The sequence below is a fragment of the Excalfactoria chinensis genome, chromosome 19, assembly GCF_039878825.1.
Source record: "Excalfactoria chinensis isolate bCotChi1 chromosome 19, bCotChi1.hap2, whole genome shotgun sequence".
Classification (NCBI taxonomy): domain Eukaryota; kingdom Metazoa; phylum Chordata; class Aves; order Galliformes; family Phasianidae; genus Excalfactoria; species Excalfactoria chinensis.
The window spans coordinates 6,350,664-6,368,811 of record NC_092843.1 but is presented as its reverse complement, the minus strand read 5'-3'; the positions used below and the strand labels follow the sequence as shown (position 1 = coordinate 6,368,811).

The window sequence follows — 18,148 nt, the reverse complement described above, 5'->3', positions numbered from 1 at the left end:
ACAGCAATAGAAAAACGACAGCAGCAGTCTCTATCAAGCAATAGCACTGCCATTCCCTAACAAGCACTGATAGATGGTAAGCAGCCATTTTAGAACATATCCAAAGATATGGGATTTCTGCCTTTTTTTTTTCTAGTTTAAAATCAGAAAACTGCAACAAACTGTAGATTCAGTAAGTAAATGCAATGATTTCTCTCGTTCTGCGGTGGATTAGGTGGTAACTCCATGAAGTAAGAGTAAATATATATATGTATTCATACCCAGCTCATATCTGCAAACTTGGGCATACAGTTTGAGTTTGGAAAATGCTTCATTGTTGGCATTAGCTGTCTGTGAGAACCATTCTGTGACCAGCTTCTCAGAAAGTTTCTTTGAAGCAGTGGGTCCAACTCTCATGATTCCATCAGGCAAAAATTTACAGATAGGTCTATGCTGGCCAAGTCTGCACGACTGCAAAGGCAAAAGAAGATGTAAGGTAAGGATTAAAAAATAACAATAACCATAATATATCAAACAAAGGAGCAGAGAGAGACTCATAGCTTAGTTAAGACATTCCTAAGTGACATTTTAAATCTAGAAAACCATGTCAGTATGAAATGGTGTATAATGATTTTGTAGTACTTTATAATGGCTTTACAGTTTATTTTCATGTTTTCCTAAGAAAAAAGACTGATAGATCATCCTCTGTAATCTTAACCACAATCTAAGTAATACAGGCATTCAACGAATTCACTAAACGAAACTAAAATTGAAGTGGCAATGCGCAGTTTCACCACTGAGTGGCGTTTATCTGATACAGATTCTCAAAACATCTATTACTAAAAGGAAAGATGAGCAGCATGAACAGCCCTTATCTTTCAAGTGCCCGTTCCTAAAATCCTTTCTAGCAGCTTTATGAGATAGGATTCTGTGCAAGCATTTATATCACGGGAGACAGGCCTGATAAGTAGTTATGAGTGTGTATTAGAAACAGTTTTTCAAAAACCCATTTCACTGCTAACTGCCATAAATAACGTACCTCATATATTGCAGTCAGATCCCTAAAGAAGCTTTTTGCTCCATTTAGCAGAGCCTCATTTTCAGGGCACACCACAACATAAGCAACATCTCTTTGAGATCCATAAGGTTCCAGCATCAGCCTTTCCCAGTACGGCAATGCAAACGGAGACAGCACCAGAAAATCATAATCGTATCCCAACAAAAACGTTGGGATTGGCAGTGGTTCTGGGGACTCATCAGTTCCTGGAAAAGCAAGATAGATTTTTCCAATATATTAAACAGCAAGCTTAAAAATTAACAGCCTGCTTCTAGAAAACATGAGAAGAAGAAGCGCTAGCATTCCCAGCATCTAAAAGGAAGTAACACTGATTATAAATGGAATAGTTCTCTTTCTAACAAACTAACAAGTAGCATGGATTGCATGAACCAACCCTCTGGAAATAAGCACACAAAGAAGAAAACCAGCTAATTATTCTCATCTGAAATCTCCCAGGGCCTGAAGAAGTTACGCAGTTGTTTATTATGTTTACCACTATACAATCAGGAACAGATCCTCACTGTCTAGGAAGCTTTCCTCATAGAATCCAAGGAATCAGTGACCAAAAAAGAGAGGGAAAGAGATGTAAATATTCTAAGTGGATACATGAAGAATGGCAGAAGGAAAACAGTTAAGAACACACATTTTCACAAATCCCAAACATGTAATTAGGGTGTCCTAAATATTTGAATAGCTCCAGAAGATCTGCTGGTGAAAGGTCACTCTTTTCCATGCTGGCAAATGGAAATCGCATACATGCTAACGAAGTCAGAGTTTAAACCTTCAGGTGAGTGCACAAAATTGACTGCCTTATCTGTAAACATAAATCACATGTTGGCTAGTTCAACAGTTTGTCATAGACACGGCACACTGAATGATCTCAGGTCTTCCATATAACTCAAGCTACTGATCAATAAGTATTTCAAAGCTAACATTTAGCAATCGCTCTATTTTCAACACTAAACCCATCTCCAGAATTCCAGTCCCTCACTTGGATAAGTGTCAGACATATACTAGCAGTGCAATTGTCTGTTTTAAAGTAGACAGACACTAAGTTCATCTACTGTTCAAAAAAATATTTTCTGCTTCTGTGAAGAGAAGAATTCTCCCCAGTCTAATGGCTCTCATTAGTATAAAGAACAGTCCAGATGCTGTTCAGAATTTCAACAGGCTAGGCAGCATCCAGCATCCAGACAGTGAGGTTTGGTGGCTGGATCAAGCAAAGGTCAACAAGGCAGGAATCCACACAGCAGCTTACCATAAGAGCCTCTGCCAGCCATTTTGTGGAACTGCTGCCACGTGAGAGGGCCTTGCACACCCCACGACCGGACCGTGCGCTTCTTCTGAATGGCGTCTTGAAGAACGGGCTGGAGTGAGAGCAGCATACGAAGGATGTCCTGGGAACACTGCATGCTCACATCCACAACTGAAAGGACAAAGAGAAAAAAGCTGTCAAGGCCTGCCACAACAACAGCGTAACATACAGCCTTTCCCAGATCCTGAGACACCTTGATTTTAGACAACTGCTTTCTTCTAAAATGCACACGCTGTTCACACAGGTCAGCCAAGGGTCAAGATAGAAGAAGTTTAGTACACAGATTTAGAGTTTTCTTCTTCCTCCCTCAGTCATTTAGGAATAACAAACTGTTTTTTGCCCATACAGTTTCTTCTCCTGAAAGCTTTATTATCATAGCGTTTGTACTTCTTAGTCTAAAAAAAATCACCAAACAAAATGAACTAACCACCCCACCAAGCTGTGTAAATTAAAATCTATAGAACTTTCCCCTCCCAACAAGGATGTTTAGGCAGACCACCACCCAGTGCTCACTCCAGAGAAGTCACCAGAAGCTTCACACATGGTCCATTTCATCAGCTGTGCCATCTAACACACTAAGTTTAAGAATAAAAGACCGACACAGAATTTGTTAGGGCCACGGTTTCACAACCTTCCTTCATAAAGCATCTTGACACCTTCACACCCTGAGCACCAAGGTCACATAATACCAAGTCTTCTTTCTCCTGGGTACCTGAAAGCATTGATTTATCCAGAAGCAGGGACTTAATAAACTTTAATGCCCCATCGATACACAGAAACCCATTTGTGCTTTGCTGTTCATCCTCTTTGCCCTCACCGACGACTATTAGCTGCAGCTAACTTCACTGAGTTCCATGTTTTACTGTTCACCCGGCTATTGCTGCTACTTGGAGGATGGCTACTGAGAGGTGGATATGCAAATATCATAGGCAAGGGTGTTCCGTGAGACACTGCATTAGTAGACAAGGCATGAAAAGAGTCCGAGAGCCTCTGGTAGATCCAACGTACTTCAAAGCCACAAAGAAGCATTGTTTACCACATACACCATTAAACTACCACCCCCTCTTACAGGGGGCAGAAGCCAACTGAATCATACATCGTTTCACTCTACCACAGTAGCCTTTCATGGCACGGTCCCCATCTGAACCACCTACACTTCCCAACATTCACTAATTCCACAGAACCTCTGTGGATGCAGTCACCACAAGCTGCTTTAAAAGAACCAGCCTAAAGAATCGTTGTTTCCAACACAGTTCAAACATGTAATGCTGTTCATAACATGTAAGCACGCAGGTAGGAAAACCATTTTTTAAGTATCCAATAACCAACAAGTAAAACATACAAATAAAAATTCATAGGTGGACAATCAGTAAATAAGTTGCTTTCAATATTTACCGTTTCTTTTTGACCAGTGGTGCAAGCAAGTAGTTTTCACAAGTGCTTCATCAACTTTCCCTCCTGACATATTGTCCATGAACTGGCGCCCATGTTCCAAGGCTAAGTAGCAGTCATTGCAACAATCCCTTTCTTCTACACGTACCAGGTTGCTAACTGCACCAACTTTGGGAATAGGATCTTGATCTGCTGCTCCAAACGGTGAGAACAAGTTGGTGCATTGATCTTGCAGCAACAGTATTAACTCATCAGGCAGTTTCTCTGGTTCTTTCAGTCCTGCACTGCCATGTTCAACAGAAGTAGCTCTGAGAGCTTCGAAGCGTTTTTCTGCTTCTTTGCCACACTCTGTGTTACGTCCTAAAATATCCAATTCATCTTCAAGAAACAGTCCGGAACTGTTGCCAAACTTCCTATTCATAACAGCACTGAAACCACAGGTACACCGATACTGGGCCTCTTGTGTTGGATCGGGAATGTAAACTCCAACATCAGCACCTTTGATGTTCATATTGCAAACGCATATGCAGCAGCTGTCAAAGTTACAGTCTTTGAAGAGATTCATTACAGACTCTGAGAGGATGAGATTCACGTACAGACTGTGTGCCTCTGGAATGGAAGGCACAGTTGCAGGTTCAACAGAATTAAGTGGTCTACACGTCGATGGCGTGGAAGCTGGTGAGTATAAATCAGAGTTCTCATATTTGACTGAACCCTGCGCACTTGCCGGTCCACCAGCTCCACGAGGAGTCCGAGGAGTCCTTGGTGTTCTGGGAGTTGGGAAACGAGGGGTGGAAGGAGAAGGGAGAATTCCAGCTCCACCATTACTGGGTGGTGCGCTACCCGGGGGCATTCCAAAAGGAGTATGAGTTTGCGGTGTGTATGCAGGGCCATACTCTTGATCCATAGTGCTTCCGTCACTGATAGGAGCCACAAGAAGAAAGAAATACTTTAAATTTCAAAACCAAGAAGTCAAGTCAGTCTCAGATTGCTAAACAAGGACCTCCCTAATTAATATTTGCTTTTTTGAAGTAGTCTTTCACAATCTACAAAAAGATTTTCATTCCCTAAGGAACTTCTAGAGTGTTTGTTCTAAATGACTTTGCAGAATTCCCATTGTCAGTGCTGTTAAAGAATCCTTCCCCTCCTCCCTTCTTGTCTTTTTCTTCCCACAAAGCTTCCAGGAAACAAGTGTAGACAGCAAGAACTACGAGTGCTATGGATATACAGAGCCTAAAGGGCACCTCTTCCCTTTCATGTTTTATTTACAAGTTGTGTTGACACACAACACTAAGAAAATATACTGGATATATCAACAGCAGATTCAGTTAGATCCATGGGGAAAACATCACCTGGAAGCATTTAAATTCTTTTCCCCCCTAAGTGGTTGAATAACTCCAAAGACCTGCAAGACCGATGAGACCTGGGAACGTACTGCTTATGAATAGCCTTAATAGAAGAAGCAATTACACATAAAATTCACACACTTCTTTTCCCCAATAAACACACAGCCTCCTTGTTGCCTAATCTCTCTATAGAAGTTACTACTGCAGAAGAGAAGGAGGAATAAGTATTTTCTTCAAGTGCTGCCAACAAAACCATCACAACCAAATGCAGATGATAAGAATGCCTACTGCAGTGCTAGTGTTAGCAGGCAATGTCATACTGAGTATAGCTTTCAACCAGAGGAAATGTTTTTCTGGTCAAATACAGCTGAGATGATGGCCATTTAAGAAAATAATTTAAGAAACAGAAGAATCACCTATGAAGCCTTTACAGTACCTACATCACCACAACAAAAAAAGAAGTCCCAAGTTTACACGCATCTTGATCGTTACTTATTTAAACACTGGACTTTCACCAGTAAGCTTCCTCAAAAAGCCTTTAAGTGAGACAACAAATAAGATGTACACACAAATAAGAAGCTATTGGGAAGACCAACTCTTGCAGTAAGGTTTACGTGTAAAGTTTCTTCAATCTCCTGTCAGTTGTCTGAACAAACTGCCTTGATAAACTCATTACATGCTTACAAAAGAATAAAACGAAGGAGTGCTTTCTATATTGTCATAACTCGAAGTCTCACAAAGATTAAAGATAATTCATACCTATCTTTGATAAATGGCATGGCAGGTCCTGGAGGAAGCAAATCCAGCTTTCCCACAGTCCAGCTCTGGCGATATACGCACTCTTCTGGCAGTTTGATGGGAGGGAGACACTGGCTGGGAAGCGTCTTTAGTGGTGCAAACATGGAACATCCCACTAAGGCTTGGCAGTTCTCAGGTTTATAAACATAAGAATAATCCTAGAAGATATACATGGTAAAGCATCGGCATGTGAATTAGATTATATCAGCAATTAAAACACTTCCTAAAAAGAATGACTGAATAAAAGTTGAGATTTGCACATTTATCATTTGCACTCAGAAATGATACGGCAATACAAAACAAGCCATGAATTCAAGTTAACAATATGAATCACTTACATTTCCTGATGGCTAACTTGAGATTACGCTGCCTTGAAGTTTAAAATAGTCAAACAGTACATGCAGTTTTCTAGATGCATCTTACCTACCTCAGTAGGACACAAATTACAGATAGCACATAATTTCCCACAGTTCTTGCTCAGGACTAATTAGGATTGATAGATTGAGATTATTGAGATAGATTGAGCAGTACCATAAGAAACATATCAGGGCTATCAACATTACCTACCTTTATTTCAGCAGGTTTGGGGCTGCAAAAACCCTCATCTACTTCAATCCTGAACTGCGCTCCCATACTGGAGCTATTCCCTTCAAGTACTGTTCCTCCAAGTGTAGTGTCCATGCTGCCATATTCCTTATTATTCATGTTCATTGGAGAAAATCCCATGATGTGTTGTTCCAAAGAAGGTGGAGTTGGATACATTTTATGGAGATCTGCAGTGCCTAATTTCAGATTAGAAGCAGGCTTTAGAATACGACAACATTTAGAGTTATTTCCTTTGTCTTAATATTTCAGTAGGGCAAAGGAAGCATATGCTTCCAAATTCCCACAGCATATTAGCAATTAAATGTTTAAAGCTAGTATTCTAATTAGAGAAGAAAATAAAGCTTACTTATGCATGACAGCGGATCTAAATTTCCTGCTTTTGCCTCTTTGCAGTTGGATTTGTCATCAGCACCATTCACTGTTCTTTTAGATCCAGGCTAAGAAGAAAGAAAAGTACTGTAATAAAATCATTTCAGAGACAGACACATCCATTTTTGCTGCTAACAACAGATTTCACATGTAGTGGACAACCAAAACTGGGACTATAAGCAAAATAAAATAAGACAGAAGACTGGTATGTGGGGTTACACTTGTCTTTCCTTCACACTTGTATCTCAGAATGCTCTCCCATAAAATCACAGTGCTATTAAAAGGAGTGCCCAATTACAAAGTAACTCTCAGCCTGCTAGCAGACATTAAAAAACCAAGTAGGGCCACCTACAATCTCTCTCAGATACAAGCTCCCAAAGCCATGCTAACATTACTGATTTTACCACATGAATAGGAATAGAATAGAGAAACAATTGCTAGAACAAGAGGTACAGGAAAGAAACAGCACTGAAATTAAAACGAGAGGTATTTTACAATGTTTAGACAGCACTATAATCTACAGAAAATAAGAGTCTCCATGCTGAAAAGCAAATACACTTGCTTTATGCTTAATATAGTAATGACCTTTGATGGCAGTTAAGATCCTTCACACAGCTCCCATTCAAGCTGATGGGTATTTTGTTTGAATAAGGGAATATAGATTTATTAACTGAACAAAGTCCAACTCAAAAAAGACAACTGATTGCTAACAGTACTGAAACAGAACTGTAAAGATAATGAATTCAGAACCATTGGAGACTGCAGGAGAAACTGCACTAAGAAAATAACAACTGCAATGAAGCAACTCATTCAGCAGAATGTCCATGTTTAAATCCCTCTTCTCCTTAATGTTTTTGTTACATTTCAGTATCACCCATACTGACAAGTTAAACAGTACCTAGGCCGCAGGAAAAGAGCATCAGGATCACTGCCAGATCTGTGAAACTATAACTAGAGGTATGAATGCCAGAGGCATATACGGACTGTGTAGTAAAGATACAAACAAGTTTTTGATCTTGTGGGCCAAAAATGATTGCATGCATCAATCAGAACAGTGTACCTGCCATAAAGAACTCATAACACTTGTTTATTCATGTGAGTAGCAACCTCTTAAAAACCAACTCATACACACTCCTTGCAGCCTCTTGTTTAGCAGCTGCCATTACTTTTGCACATCACTTACTGTTAGTTCATCCTCATCAGAATTGAAGAGATTGTCAAGGTCAGTGTAAGAGACCACCAAGTCTGTTTCATGGATCAGGCTAGTTGATGCAGTGCGAGCATGAGCAGCAATACGTTGGGCATCTATAGAGAGTAACAGATTACAGAAATGTTGGTGATAAACAAAACGAAACCACATTTCAGTAACTATTTTGACAGACAAAATGAAAAATGAGAACATCAGTGAGATCCCTACAACTTCATTACATTTGGATTTTATAGCCATCTTTTATTTGCAAGGCTCAACAAGTAAAGTCTGTTACTGAACAGATTCTGGACTAACTACAAGGAAAAAAAAAAACTCCTTACCTTGCTTGACAGAAGGACTAAACAAAGACATAGCATCCTCTCCTTCATGGGACAGAACTGTAACACCAGATGTACCGTCCTCAGCCTATTAAAGAAAGATGTAGAAAAGTTTGCTTAAAATCAGTTTGGGTGAAGGACACTTTATCTCCCTATGGGAATTCTTGCATGTAGCAGAAGGATCAGGTTCTCATTAGCCTTCTAGCTCAGTAAGGTGTAGCCTGGGGGTCTGCTTAGCAGTACTTGCTCAGGGAAAAGGAAGTCTGCAACACACTACTATCAACACACAGAGGGAGAGCAAAGATAAGAACATAAATCGTAGCTTTTGTCTCAGGGATAAACACAATTTAAAAAGCAGGCTGGGAGTTCTTGCTACAACACCTCATTGAAAAAAAGCACATTATATCAAACACAATAAATTAACTATACTGGTAATTATCAATGAAACTCTCGATACCAGGAGAGCATGTGATAAAAAAAAACAGTCCTAATAAGCAAACTTGTTTCATATGCAATCTCCTGACACAGTTATATTTTCTCCCTTTTTGGAGGTGTAGGGAAGTAGATGGTCCTTCTGCTTTAAATACAGCCTCACCTAGTCAGTATTGGCTAAAATACAACTAAAATAAGTGTAATCCACTTCCCAGGCAAATATTCAGAGTTCACCTCAGCTACCCTCAGCATTTCCACACGTGGACAAAGCATTTGCCTTGGTTTTAGCCTCTTGCACAAGCACCTGCTAACACCCATTTTAGATAAGTGCATCTCTGTTGGGATTCAGCAGTGTTCTCCTAGCACAAGTCATCAGCCCCAGTGTGCCAGCACTGAGGGAATGCCACTTACTTCCACTGGCTACTTCTGCTTGAATCCATGTCATTAAATGTACTTCTAAACATATAAGAGGGGGATTAGAACTGTATTTAGTGAGTAAAGCCATTTTTCAATCCCTGGTTTGCATTCTCACTCCGTTACTCACCTTGTGTTTCTTCCCAGTTTCCCTCTCGATGTTCTGTCGATCTTTTTTGCTGTCAGGAAATAAGAACTCCACATCACCTTCAACGAAGGCATAGGGATCAATTTCAGGTTCCTGGTCAGCTTCCGACACTACTGCTGCTAGGTACTGGTTTTTACTCTGATACTGCTGCACCAATTCATCCGAAACCTTTAAAGGCTTCCTACATTGCACCATTAATCTGCACAGATGAAAAAGGACAAAATATTATTTATCACTAACGTGAGAATGATTTTGCTGTCATGCAGCCCTTTACAAAAGCAACTTAATATCTTTCCTTCCCCTTTTCTTCCCTTCCACTCCAGCTTCAAAAAAAAAAAGTTTTTGGGAAAAAGACAAGATCATTAGTCATGTAATTCATCCTCCATACACACGTCAGATCCAGCACTGTGACTCATTCTGACCAGCTCTCCTCGAGCATTGTCAACCCAGATAAAGATTAGTAATTCATCCCAGGCTATAGCTGTCATTTATTATGAAGTACAAATGGATTAAACAGTCCATAGCCACTGAAAGAAACACACCAGGTTAGGAAATTACTTATTGCCATTCCCCATTCGCACCTAAACAAACAGTCAGAAAGAAGTGGCTATCCAAAAAGCCCAAGAAATAACAACACAAATGCTGCTACATTTGGTGGTCATTTATATCACTTCTATAAATACCACTGGAAGGTCACAGCAAACCAATATCTAATTTACTAATAAGCAGATTTCTCACTGTCAGCATTTTTCTTTTTGTCATACTGGGAGCCAAAAATGGAGTAGATAAGTACACAAATTAAGTTTTTGTTACATTTATTGGTTTCACCAACGTAATGCTGCACAAGCAAAAAGAATTTGGCAAATATAAAGCTATGTTATGAATATTAGCTGCAGATATGCCTCTCTATCATCTACTTTACATATCACTGTGCACAAGGGGTACCATGGGAGGAAGGCATTTTTTCAACAAGACAACCATTCCAGCAGTGCCAAACATGGCTGCACAATTTCTTCTTGCTCAGACCCTCCTCATACAAGCCTGACATGGAACAGACAGTAAGAAGCGTTCACAGGGATTTCACACATGCAATCAAAAGGTATTTTCCAAGAATGAAGATTGCAGGTACTAGGAGTGCAAACAGGTTCCTGCCCATCTATTCTTTACTTGCTTAAGTCACTACAAGAAAAGGAAATTTCCCAGAGGAAATTAGTGCCCCTCACAGTGAGCAGGGCTTGGCTTTGATTGTCTAGATACTACCCAGATACTACCTGGAGGTTAGAATAAGGCTTACATTCCTCCCTTAGGAGACCAGAAAGCAAGAAAAGTGCTACAGAACAATTCAAACACATAGACCTAAAAATGCTGTATAGAAAGATGAGCAGTGATTTCTGACAAGCCTCCTCACTGCCTTGTACACCCCCGTCAACTTAAGTAGTCCACAAAAGGACACAGTGGCAGTTCTACTCTGTCAAGCCTTCCTAGAAATAAGCTTTCCAAAGAAACATCTCACAGCCAACAACATCAAATCCATCTATGCTGGTCGTGGCAACAGCCCCAATAAAATCTTCAACACCCCCAGCCAACAGCACAATGAACGTGGCTTCATGTCAAGATCCACTGGCATTTATGTACGGAGTAGCATTCAGGGCTGAGCATTTCATCTTCTATAAATCCCACAGAAGGAAGAGATGGAAGACAGCTTTCTAGGAACAAGGAATTTAACACCAAGAAAAGTGCACAGCAAAAGTGAGCAGCAGCTTCCAGTATTTTCTGATAAGCAGAAGGGAAATTAATGGTAAAATACTCCAGGAGAAAATACAGACACGCACACAGGTAATAAATTGTGAAATCAAACTGCAGACCATGCAAGGAAAGATCATTTCTCGAGCAGAACAAGGAAAATACTGAAGTTAAGCATATCTTCAGCTGGAATAAATTCTGGAGTGAAAAATGCAAAAATCCTATAAATTCACAACTTGAAAAAGCAGCAAAAAAAAAACAACCTAGCTAATGTAAACTCTGAACAGTTACAAGATACGGCTTAGAACATGTGTATGACAACAGACCAACAGCTACAGCAAACGTATCTCTTCTCACAGCTTTCCAATGCAGCAAATGCAACACGACTGCTCTCTGTAGCTTTCCACTTCCAGAAGTGAACCAGAAAAACCACACCAATTTTCTGCTTTGCAAGGAACTGCTTCAGCTTCATCACAAATTAAGCACACCGTGTCCTGGGGGGTGGAAGGGAACTCAATTTGATATTGGTCTCACTGAGATTCTCCTTTCACCTGAACAACAGCACCATTCTGGATCAAAATAATCAACAACAATTCCGTTGGCAGAGGCAATTCTTGGTGCGCTCACAATGATTTCTTTTTGGCCCCTGATCAAACCCCTAAACCGAAGTTTGTCACCTTGGCACCCACGGCTGCATCCTGTTAAGTTTACACAGCTATTCGCAGCCCTATCAGCACCTGTTGCTTCCCATTACCACTCTTATCCTGCAGCATTCCCACTTCAAGCTACATGTCCTCACGAGGAAGTGAAGTAAGAGGGGTGACAGGGAGAATTTCTTAAGCAGTTTGACAGCAAAGGAGACAACACAGAACCAAGAGGCTTGGGGGGGTGGGAGGGATCTGTTAAGCTGGGTTGTTTTTTTTTGTTGGCTCATTTGTTTTTAATTGTTATTGGTGCTGGTTGTTTTAGGGTTGGGTTTTTTTTGCTTTAACTGGGAGAAAAAAACAACACATTGATTCATTCTGCAGCAAAACAAAACTCACACAGCTACCCCTGCTTTGATGGAATCAATACAAGTTTTAACACTAAAACGCCATTGTTGTTTTTCCTCAATTGCCTCTAAGCTTCACAGTTTATCAACACTCAGACAATAAACCACCATAATATCAGCTTAAGTGAAAACACAAAGAATTCCAAGATCCCAGACATATTTCCTGTAGCTTCAAGGCTGTGGTTTTAAGACAGAACTAGCATGACTCTCAATTGAAACACGCTTCATTTAATGAATGGGGGTTTCCCATATGATCTGAAGCCCAAAACATTAAGACAAACACTGGTCATTTGTTCCATTTGAATGATAACCTCAAGCCCTTAAAGCCTGCTGAGCTACAAACCCAAGTCACAGCAAGAACATCAGTTTATATGTAACGTACTCTTGAGAAATTTCTGGTATTAGAAAGTAGTTGCCATCCATATTAGAGTTAATGTCTTCCAGGAAAGCAGATTAGCTTCTTCACTGTTCTCAGTCATTTAAATAACCAGCTTTCAAAATTAAAGAGTAAAGACAAGAGCAGAACTGTTTGGGACCGTGGGTCCCAAATGGGCATAATTTGGCTACAGATTAATCTTTGAGTAGAACAATAATATTCATTATCATCTGCTAATTCAGAGTTCTAACAAAGAAAAGCTGGAAAGTCTTACTCGCATTTGACTGTGCTTCGTGTCTGCATCTCACAAGTATTATATTCTTATGGATGGACAGCACTGAAAACAAGGCTCACTTGGCAACTGCTGATGAGAGCAACATTATGCTTTAGTGTCAAGCTTGTTTATTAGGCGAAACTACTGCCTTTGGCCTTTCACTTTCCTCACTTTCTCGCATTATTACTGTAACTTCAAGTACTACTTACTCTGTAACCGATGTTATGTTCTCCTGTCCAACAGGTATTACTGGATCATCTCTCAACTTATCATTTGGAAGCTGAGGTGGTAAGAATTCCATATCCTTTTTCTTTGGAACTTTGTAATACTTCCAAGTAGTATCAGCTTCGTCTTCTTCCAAATTCACTGCAGTACCAACATACATTGTAGGTTCTATAACTTCAGGAAATTGAGCTGGAAAAGGCTGGGACAAGCCATCGAGTCTGTCTTCCATTGTTTTGGTGGGAACCAAGGGATCTGGCGTTGGCATCTGGTAGAAATGTTGACTCTGAGGAGTAGAAGGAGCTTTAGTTACCCCTTCATCAACTACATCACACGGGTGAGGACTAAGTGGTGGTGGCTGAGGTGAATTTGCCATTTCAGCATTATGCATTTCAGCATTATGCATCTGAGGAGTCTTTGCTACATCATTAGTTCGGATATTTGAAAATCTCACTTGACTGTCTGGTGCAGTCATCACAAGCCTCTGACTTGCTGAATCTGCCTCCATGGCAACATCGTCACTGATAGATACACGATGATGAAAAGGAGTCAAAGGGCGTTTCTGTGGCTTATCCCCTTTGTCTTGCTTCTCATTTGTCTTGTGCTTTGGAGCTGCTTGCTGTTGCTGGCCCACAGGTGGTGCCTGCCCCTGTTGACCTGAATTCCTTGGTTTGAGATTTTTGTGCCTGTAGAATTAACATAAGGGGAAAAGACTTCACGTTAACATTTCAAATATGCCTATCATGCCTTTTTCACTAGCTTCCAAGTCATTAAACTTCACTGGCTTCCAAGTCATTAAACGGGTGATTAGAGAAGTCTGAAACAAATACTATTTTGAAATGAAGCTGCCTCTGACCATAACTTTATTTGAATGACTGGAGTATCACTACAATCTCAGAATACCAACCTAAAAAAAATGGGAGAAGCTGTCCTATGAGCCAAACACACACACACAAACACAAGGCAGTTATAAAATATCATATTCCTTTAACAGAAAGAATTATATGAGCAAAATGTTGCTTTTGACTTCCACCAACACTGCTGAATCAATAGAAAAGCTAAGAATTAGCAAGTGACTTCTTGGATTCAAGCACCAGTGCAAACCAGTTGTGTTGTGCAAACCTCTGTGTTAAGGAGTTCGAAGTCAAGCAGTCAGTTCCACAAAAGCTACAAAATATTTTGCACCTTTTGTAGCCATTTACCCCAAGAAAGTTTTCATGCCTCCACTGCACTAATATAGTTGTTTCTTTTTTCCCCCCAGGCCCCACTTTAAATGCACTTGAGATTAAACATTTCAACTTCCAGTTCAAGAGACCAACTTTCAGGGTGATAAAACAGACTGAGTGATACAAAATAACAAAGCCTAGAATTAAACATGTAGGCTTATGCTACTGAACTGCATGAACATCCTTAGTGCCTGGGTATTTTCTGCCACTCTTCTATTAGGAGAGTTACAAAATACACAACTCACATCGAAACCAGAAAGCTAAAACTTATTTCAATAAAGGAGAAAAATGCATTTCTTTCAGCACGCTACACCCTCCAGACATTAATTCTGAATATTCTAATACTCAATTTGCAATGTTTTGAGCCTTTGCAACACTTCTGTCACCTAAAGATCAACATTCTACAAGAGTGAAACTTCACTAAAATAAAGTGTGAGTCTGCTGAGTACCATACCTTGAACAATTGCAATTTGTCCTCTGTGTGGCTTCAACAAAATCCCAGGATGCTACCTTGTCAGCTGTCTCTTCGTCACACAAGCCATTTGATGTAGCAGAATATTTCCGCCTGTGATTCAGTATGGGAGAGTTATTTGAGATCAGCACATATTCTTATCTTCTGTCAAGCCTCAAAAACAGTTTTGTGACAAAGGATTCAGCAAAGAAGTTATTTATAACTATTTTATGAACGCATTAAACTTAAGAGATAAGCAATCCACTAGTTAGGAACCAAGTAACTCCTTTAAAATGTGCTTTAACAAGAAGAAAAACCATCTCCTAGTAGCAGTCACAGCATATTTACCAGAGCTACTTTCTACAGCGCACACAAAATAACATATTTCCTTCTGTATCACAAAAGGAGAGTACATACTTGTTCTGTGTTCTGTTCATATTGCATTCTTGCCAAACTCTGTCCACCACCTGATTGGCCAGCTTTCTAGGTATTTTGCCACCATGATGGCTAGTACTGTCAGAGATAAATCCATCAGAAACTGAAGAAAACTTCACCCATTTCTGGGCAGATTGAGCATCAACTGAAAAGCAGTAAAAAGGAAAGAGTTTTAGGCAATGAAGTGATAAACTCACAACCACTATTAGCTCAATTCAACTAGCACTGGAACATCAGGGAAATAAGCATCTTCTTCAATTATAGGTGACCAAAACAGAGAGAAAGTTTAAGTATAGCAGGAAAAAAAGAAAAAGACAAAACCCAAACCCACAACCCCCCACCACAAACTGCTCACACATCCCTCTTCTGAAAAAGAAAACCAAACAAAAAACCAATAATACTGTTTGTAAAGCTGTCTGAAACAACTGCTAAGTCTTACCTGCTTTGACTTAAAGCAGATTTCTGTATTCACTGCTCACACGTAGCCTATTAGAATCTCAACTACAAAGAAATGTCTGTGGACTGTGAAAAGGTTGAATACCAGCTTACTAATTTCTGAGCTACACAACGATGCTTATAAAGCTACTTCAAATTGTTTAGATACACACCACACATACAGAGGAGGAAAGTACTGGACTACATTATCAGGTACAAAAGCTTGATTTAAAGAAGAAGCCATCAGAGTGTCCACAAGAAGCTAGTTGCATCGTACCTGTTTGAACTTCCTCGGGGGATGTCGGAGGAGTCAGAGTTACTGAGGACATGGCAGGATCTCGTGTGGAAGCAGGCACTTGGTGGACACCCAAGCAAGTAGTTGAACAGTGAGACGTCCCAACGGTACTAGGAGCAGGGATGTCTGTTTGGGGAACTAGAACGAAGCACGCTGGATACACCATTCGCACACCAGCTAATAAGGAAAAAAAAAAAAGCAGGCCTATTTTACAGTTGTTCACCAACAACTTACATTTAAGATAGCCAACAGAAGGATCACCTCACCAGTTGCACTTACATTTACCTACCTTGCACAAGTAAGTCTGCTATCATCATTACTTTATGCTTTGATTTATTTTATATGAAAGATTTAGGTGAGTGAATCAAAAAGGGGTTATTTTGTGTAGCTGGAGGCAACCCTGTAGTATGCATACAACTACTTGTGTTTATCTTATTTATAAAGAAAACCAAAGAAAACACTTAAGTATAATATTAAACTGCCAAGATTCCTATCCCCATCAACATAACGGTCTGCAACTACCACTGTGATACAAGTTTGTAGTACTTATTACAGAGACATTAGTTGGCAAACCAAAGGTCAGTAGCCCACTGCAGACAAACAAACTACTGTGTCCCAGGAGCTCACACTTTAGGAACAGTGACAGATAAATGCATTGCTTGAGTACATTAAGTTCTTTAGGAATGTGGTTTTCAAGAAATCCCTGAAAGGCACGTCTGTTCTGTTTGAATTTGCAGAGATTCTGAAACAGCACAACATGCTTTTGAAGCATCTCAGATGGCAAGAGTGATAGTCTAGTGGCTTGTTTGTTTTAGGGGGAGGTTTTGTTTTGTTTATAATATAAAAATCAACAGTTTCACTCCTAAGGATGCCAGCTAAAACACCTCATCCACTAGGTCTGCAGAACCCAGCTTAAGTAGCCATTCATTTTAGACAGGCCTAAGAATAAACTAGGAGACCAAAATGGTGACAAAAAGTCACAGAAGAATGAAACGGGGTCACGTTTGCATTCAGAGTTTTCAAACCTAAGCTGTTAATTTCAGTAATTAAAAGGAAATGAGAAGACATACCAACAAGGACTTCAACAGCAGCTAAAGAATCATCCTCCCAATCCATATCTTCTTGCTTTTCCTCAGAGCCCTCCTTCAAGTTTGAAGTGACAGGATAGAATTGTTTCCATTCACCAATAAGCTTTTTTGTAGATGAATCAGAAAGTTTGAATGACTGCCCTGTGAGCGTGCCATTTAATCCAAAGGGACTTAGGATAACTAAAAAGATAAATAGAAATAAATCAGATTGTATCTAACCAAAACTCACACTTGCCCATTAAAACAGCATTAGTGTTATTTCAGCCACACCAAATTAACAACTTACCACTGGCAAGTCAGAATGCAACCTGATCACATTTTACTACATGGCACAAGTTGTAGGCAATGTGTATGTATTGTTAAATGTATGTGTACTGTAAGAATCAAGTTACCACAGTTACAAATTAATCTGTTTGAACAAGCAGCAATCTAGTTTTGATCTCAACCAGCGAAGACTCCACAATACACAGGTGGGATAAAGAGGACCATCTGAAATTCTGACAAGAGTTAAGGTGTTTCCCCATCCTTTTGTTCTGCTGGGTACTGTTACAACAATGCCACATATACAGAAGGAAGTAATCTGTTTCGTGTTTAGTCTTGTCCATATTAGGAAAGCACAGCTGCTGTTAAATTGTATTCAAAGAAAGCAAGTTTGGACAATGAGCATTAATAAACAAGGGCAGCACGTGGTCATGCAGGAGAAGTGATTTCTGTAGCCAACAGAAGTGTGTCTATCACAGGGAATGATCAAACAGCCCACTAACCAGACTCAGGCCCCATCGCTCCTTTGTCTTCGAGAGCATAGCCTGCATCTGCTGGTGGAACCAAAGGAATTTACAGGCAAGGGAGAGCCAAATAAAAAGGGAGAAGGGGAGTGAATAGATTAAGTAAGTCAGGTCAGAAATGGACTTCTAAAATAGAAGTTGAGGGAGGTACGTGGGGGTTATAAAGCATGTTGAAAACAGCTAGATATTCGAGTCACCGATAGGACAGTACTTGGAAATTAAATTTACTGTGCCATAAATCATATTATTGGGCAACATGCCATAAGGGGAATATGGAAATCATCCACCTGCAGATGATCTGAGACCAAATGACTTAACTAGCTAGCTATGTCAATACAGCAGACATCTGAGTAGCACACAACATAGAACGTCCCTGCTCCCACT

At 40.0% G+C, this 18,148-nt stretch overlaps 1 protein-coding gene across 1 annotated transcript in view; it reads right to left on the bottom strand.

The window, feature by feature from the left end:
* Positions 1-18,148, bottom strand: part of MED13 (mediator complex subunit 13) — a 49,077-nt gene that overhangs the window by 7,397 nt on the left and 23,532 nt on the right. The window contains exons 5-19 of the mRNA XM_072353451.1: positions 16,962-17,159; positions 15,874-16,068; positions 15,144-15,306; positions 14,730-14,840; positions 13,037-13,735; positions 9,366-9,582; positions 8,393-8,477; positions 8,046-8,167; positions 6,840-6,930; positions 6,455-6,669; positions 5,849-6,045; positions 3,747-4,663; positions 2,295-2,462; positions 1,019-1,242; positions 261-450 (exon numbers count right to left, since the gene is read on the bottom strand). Coding sequence (XP_072209552.1) covers positions 261-450; positions 1,019-1,242; positions 2,295-2,462; positions 3,747-4,663; positions 5,849-6,045; positions 6,455-6,669; positions 6,840-6,930; positions 8,046-8,167; positions 8,393-8,477; positions 9,366-9,582; positions 13,037-13,735; positions 14,730-14,840; positions 15,144-15,306; positions 15,874-16,068; positions 16,962-17,159 — 3,792 coding nt within the window. The remainder of the gene's footprint in view (positions 1-260; positions 451-1,018; positions 1,243-2,294; positions 2,463-3,746; positions 4,664-5,848; positions 6,046-6,454; positions 6,670-6,839; positions 6,931-8,045; positions 8,168-8,392; positions 8,478-9,365; positions 9,583-13,036; positions 13,736-14,729; positions 14,841-15,143; positions 15,307-15,873; positions 16,069-16,961; positions 17,160-18,148) is intronic.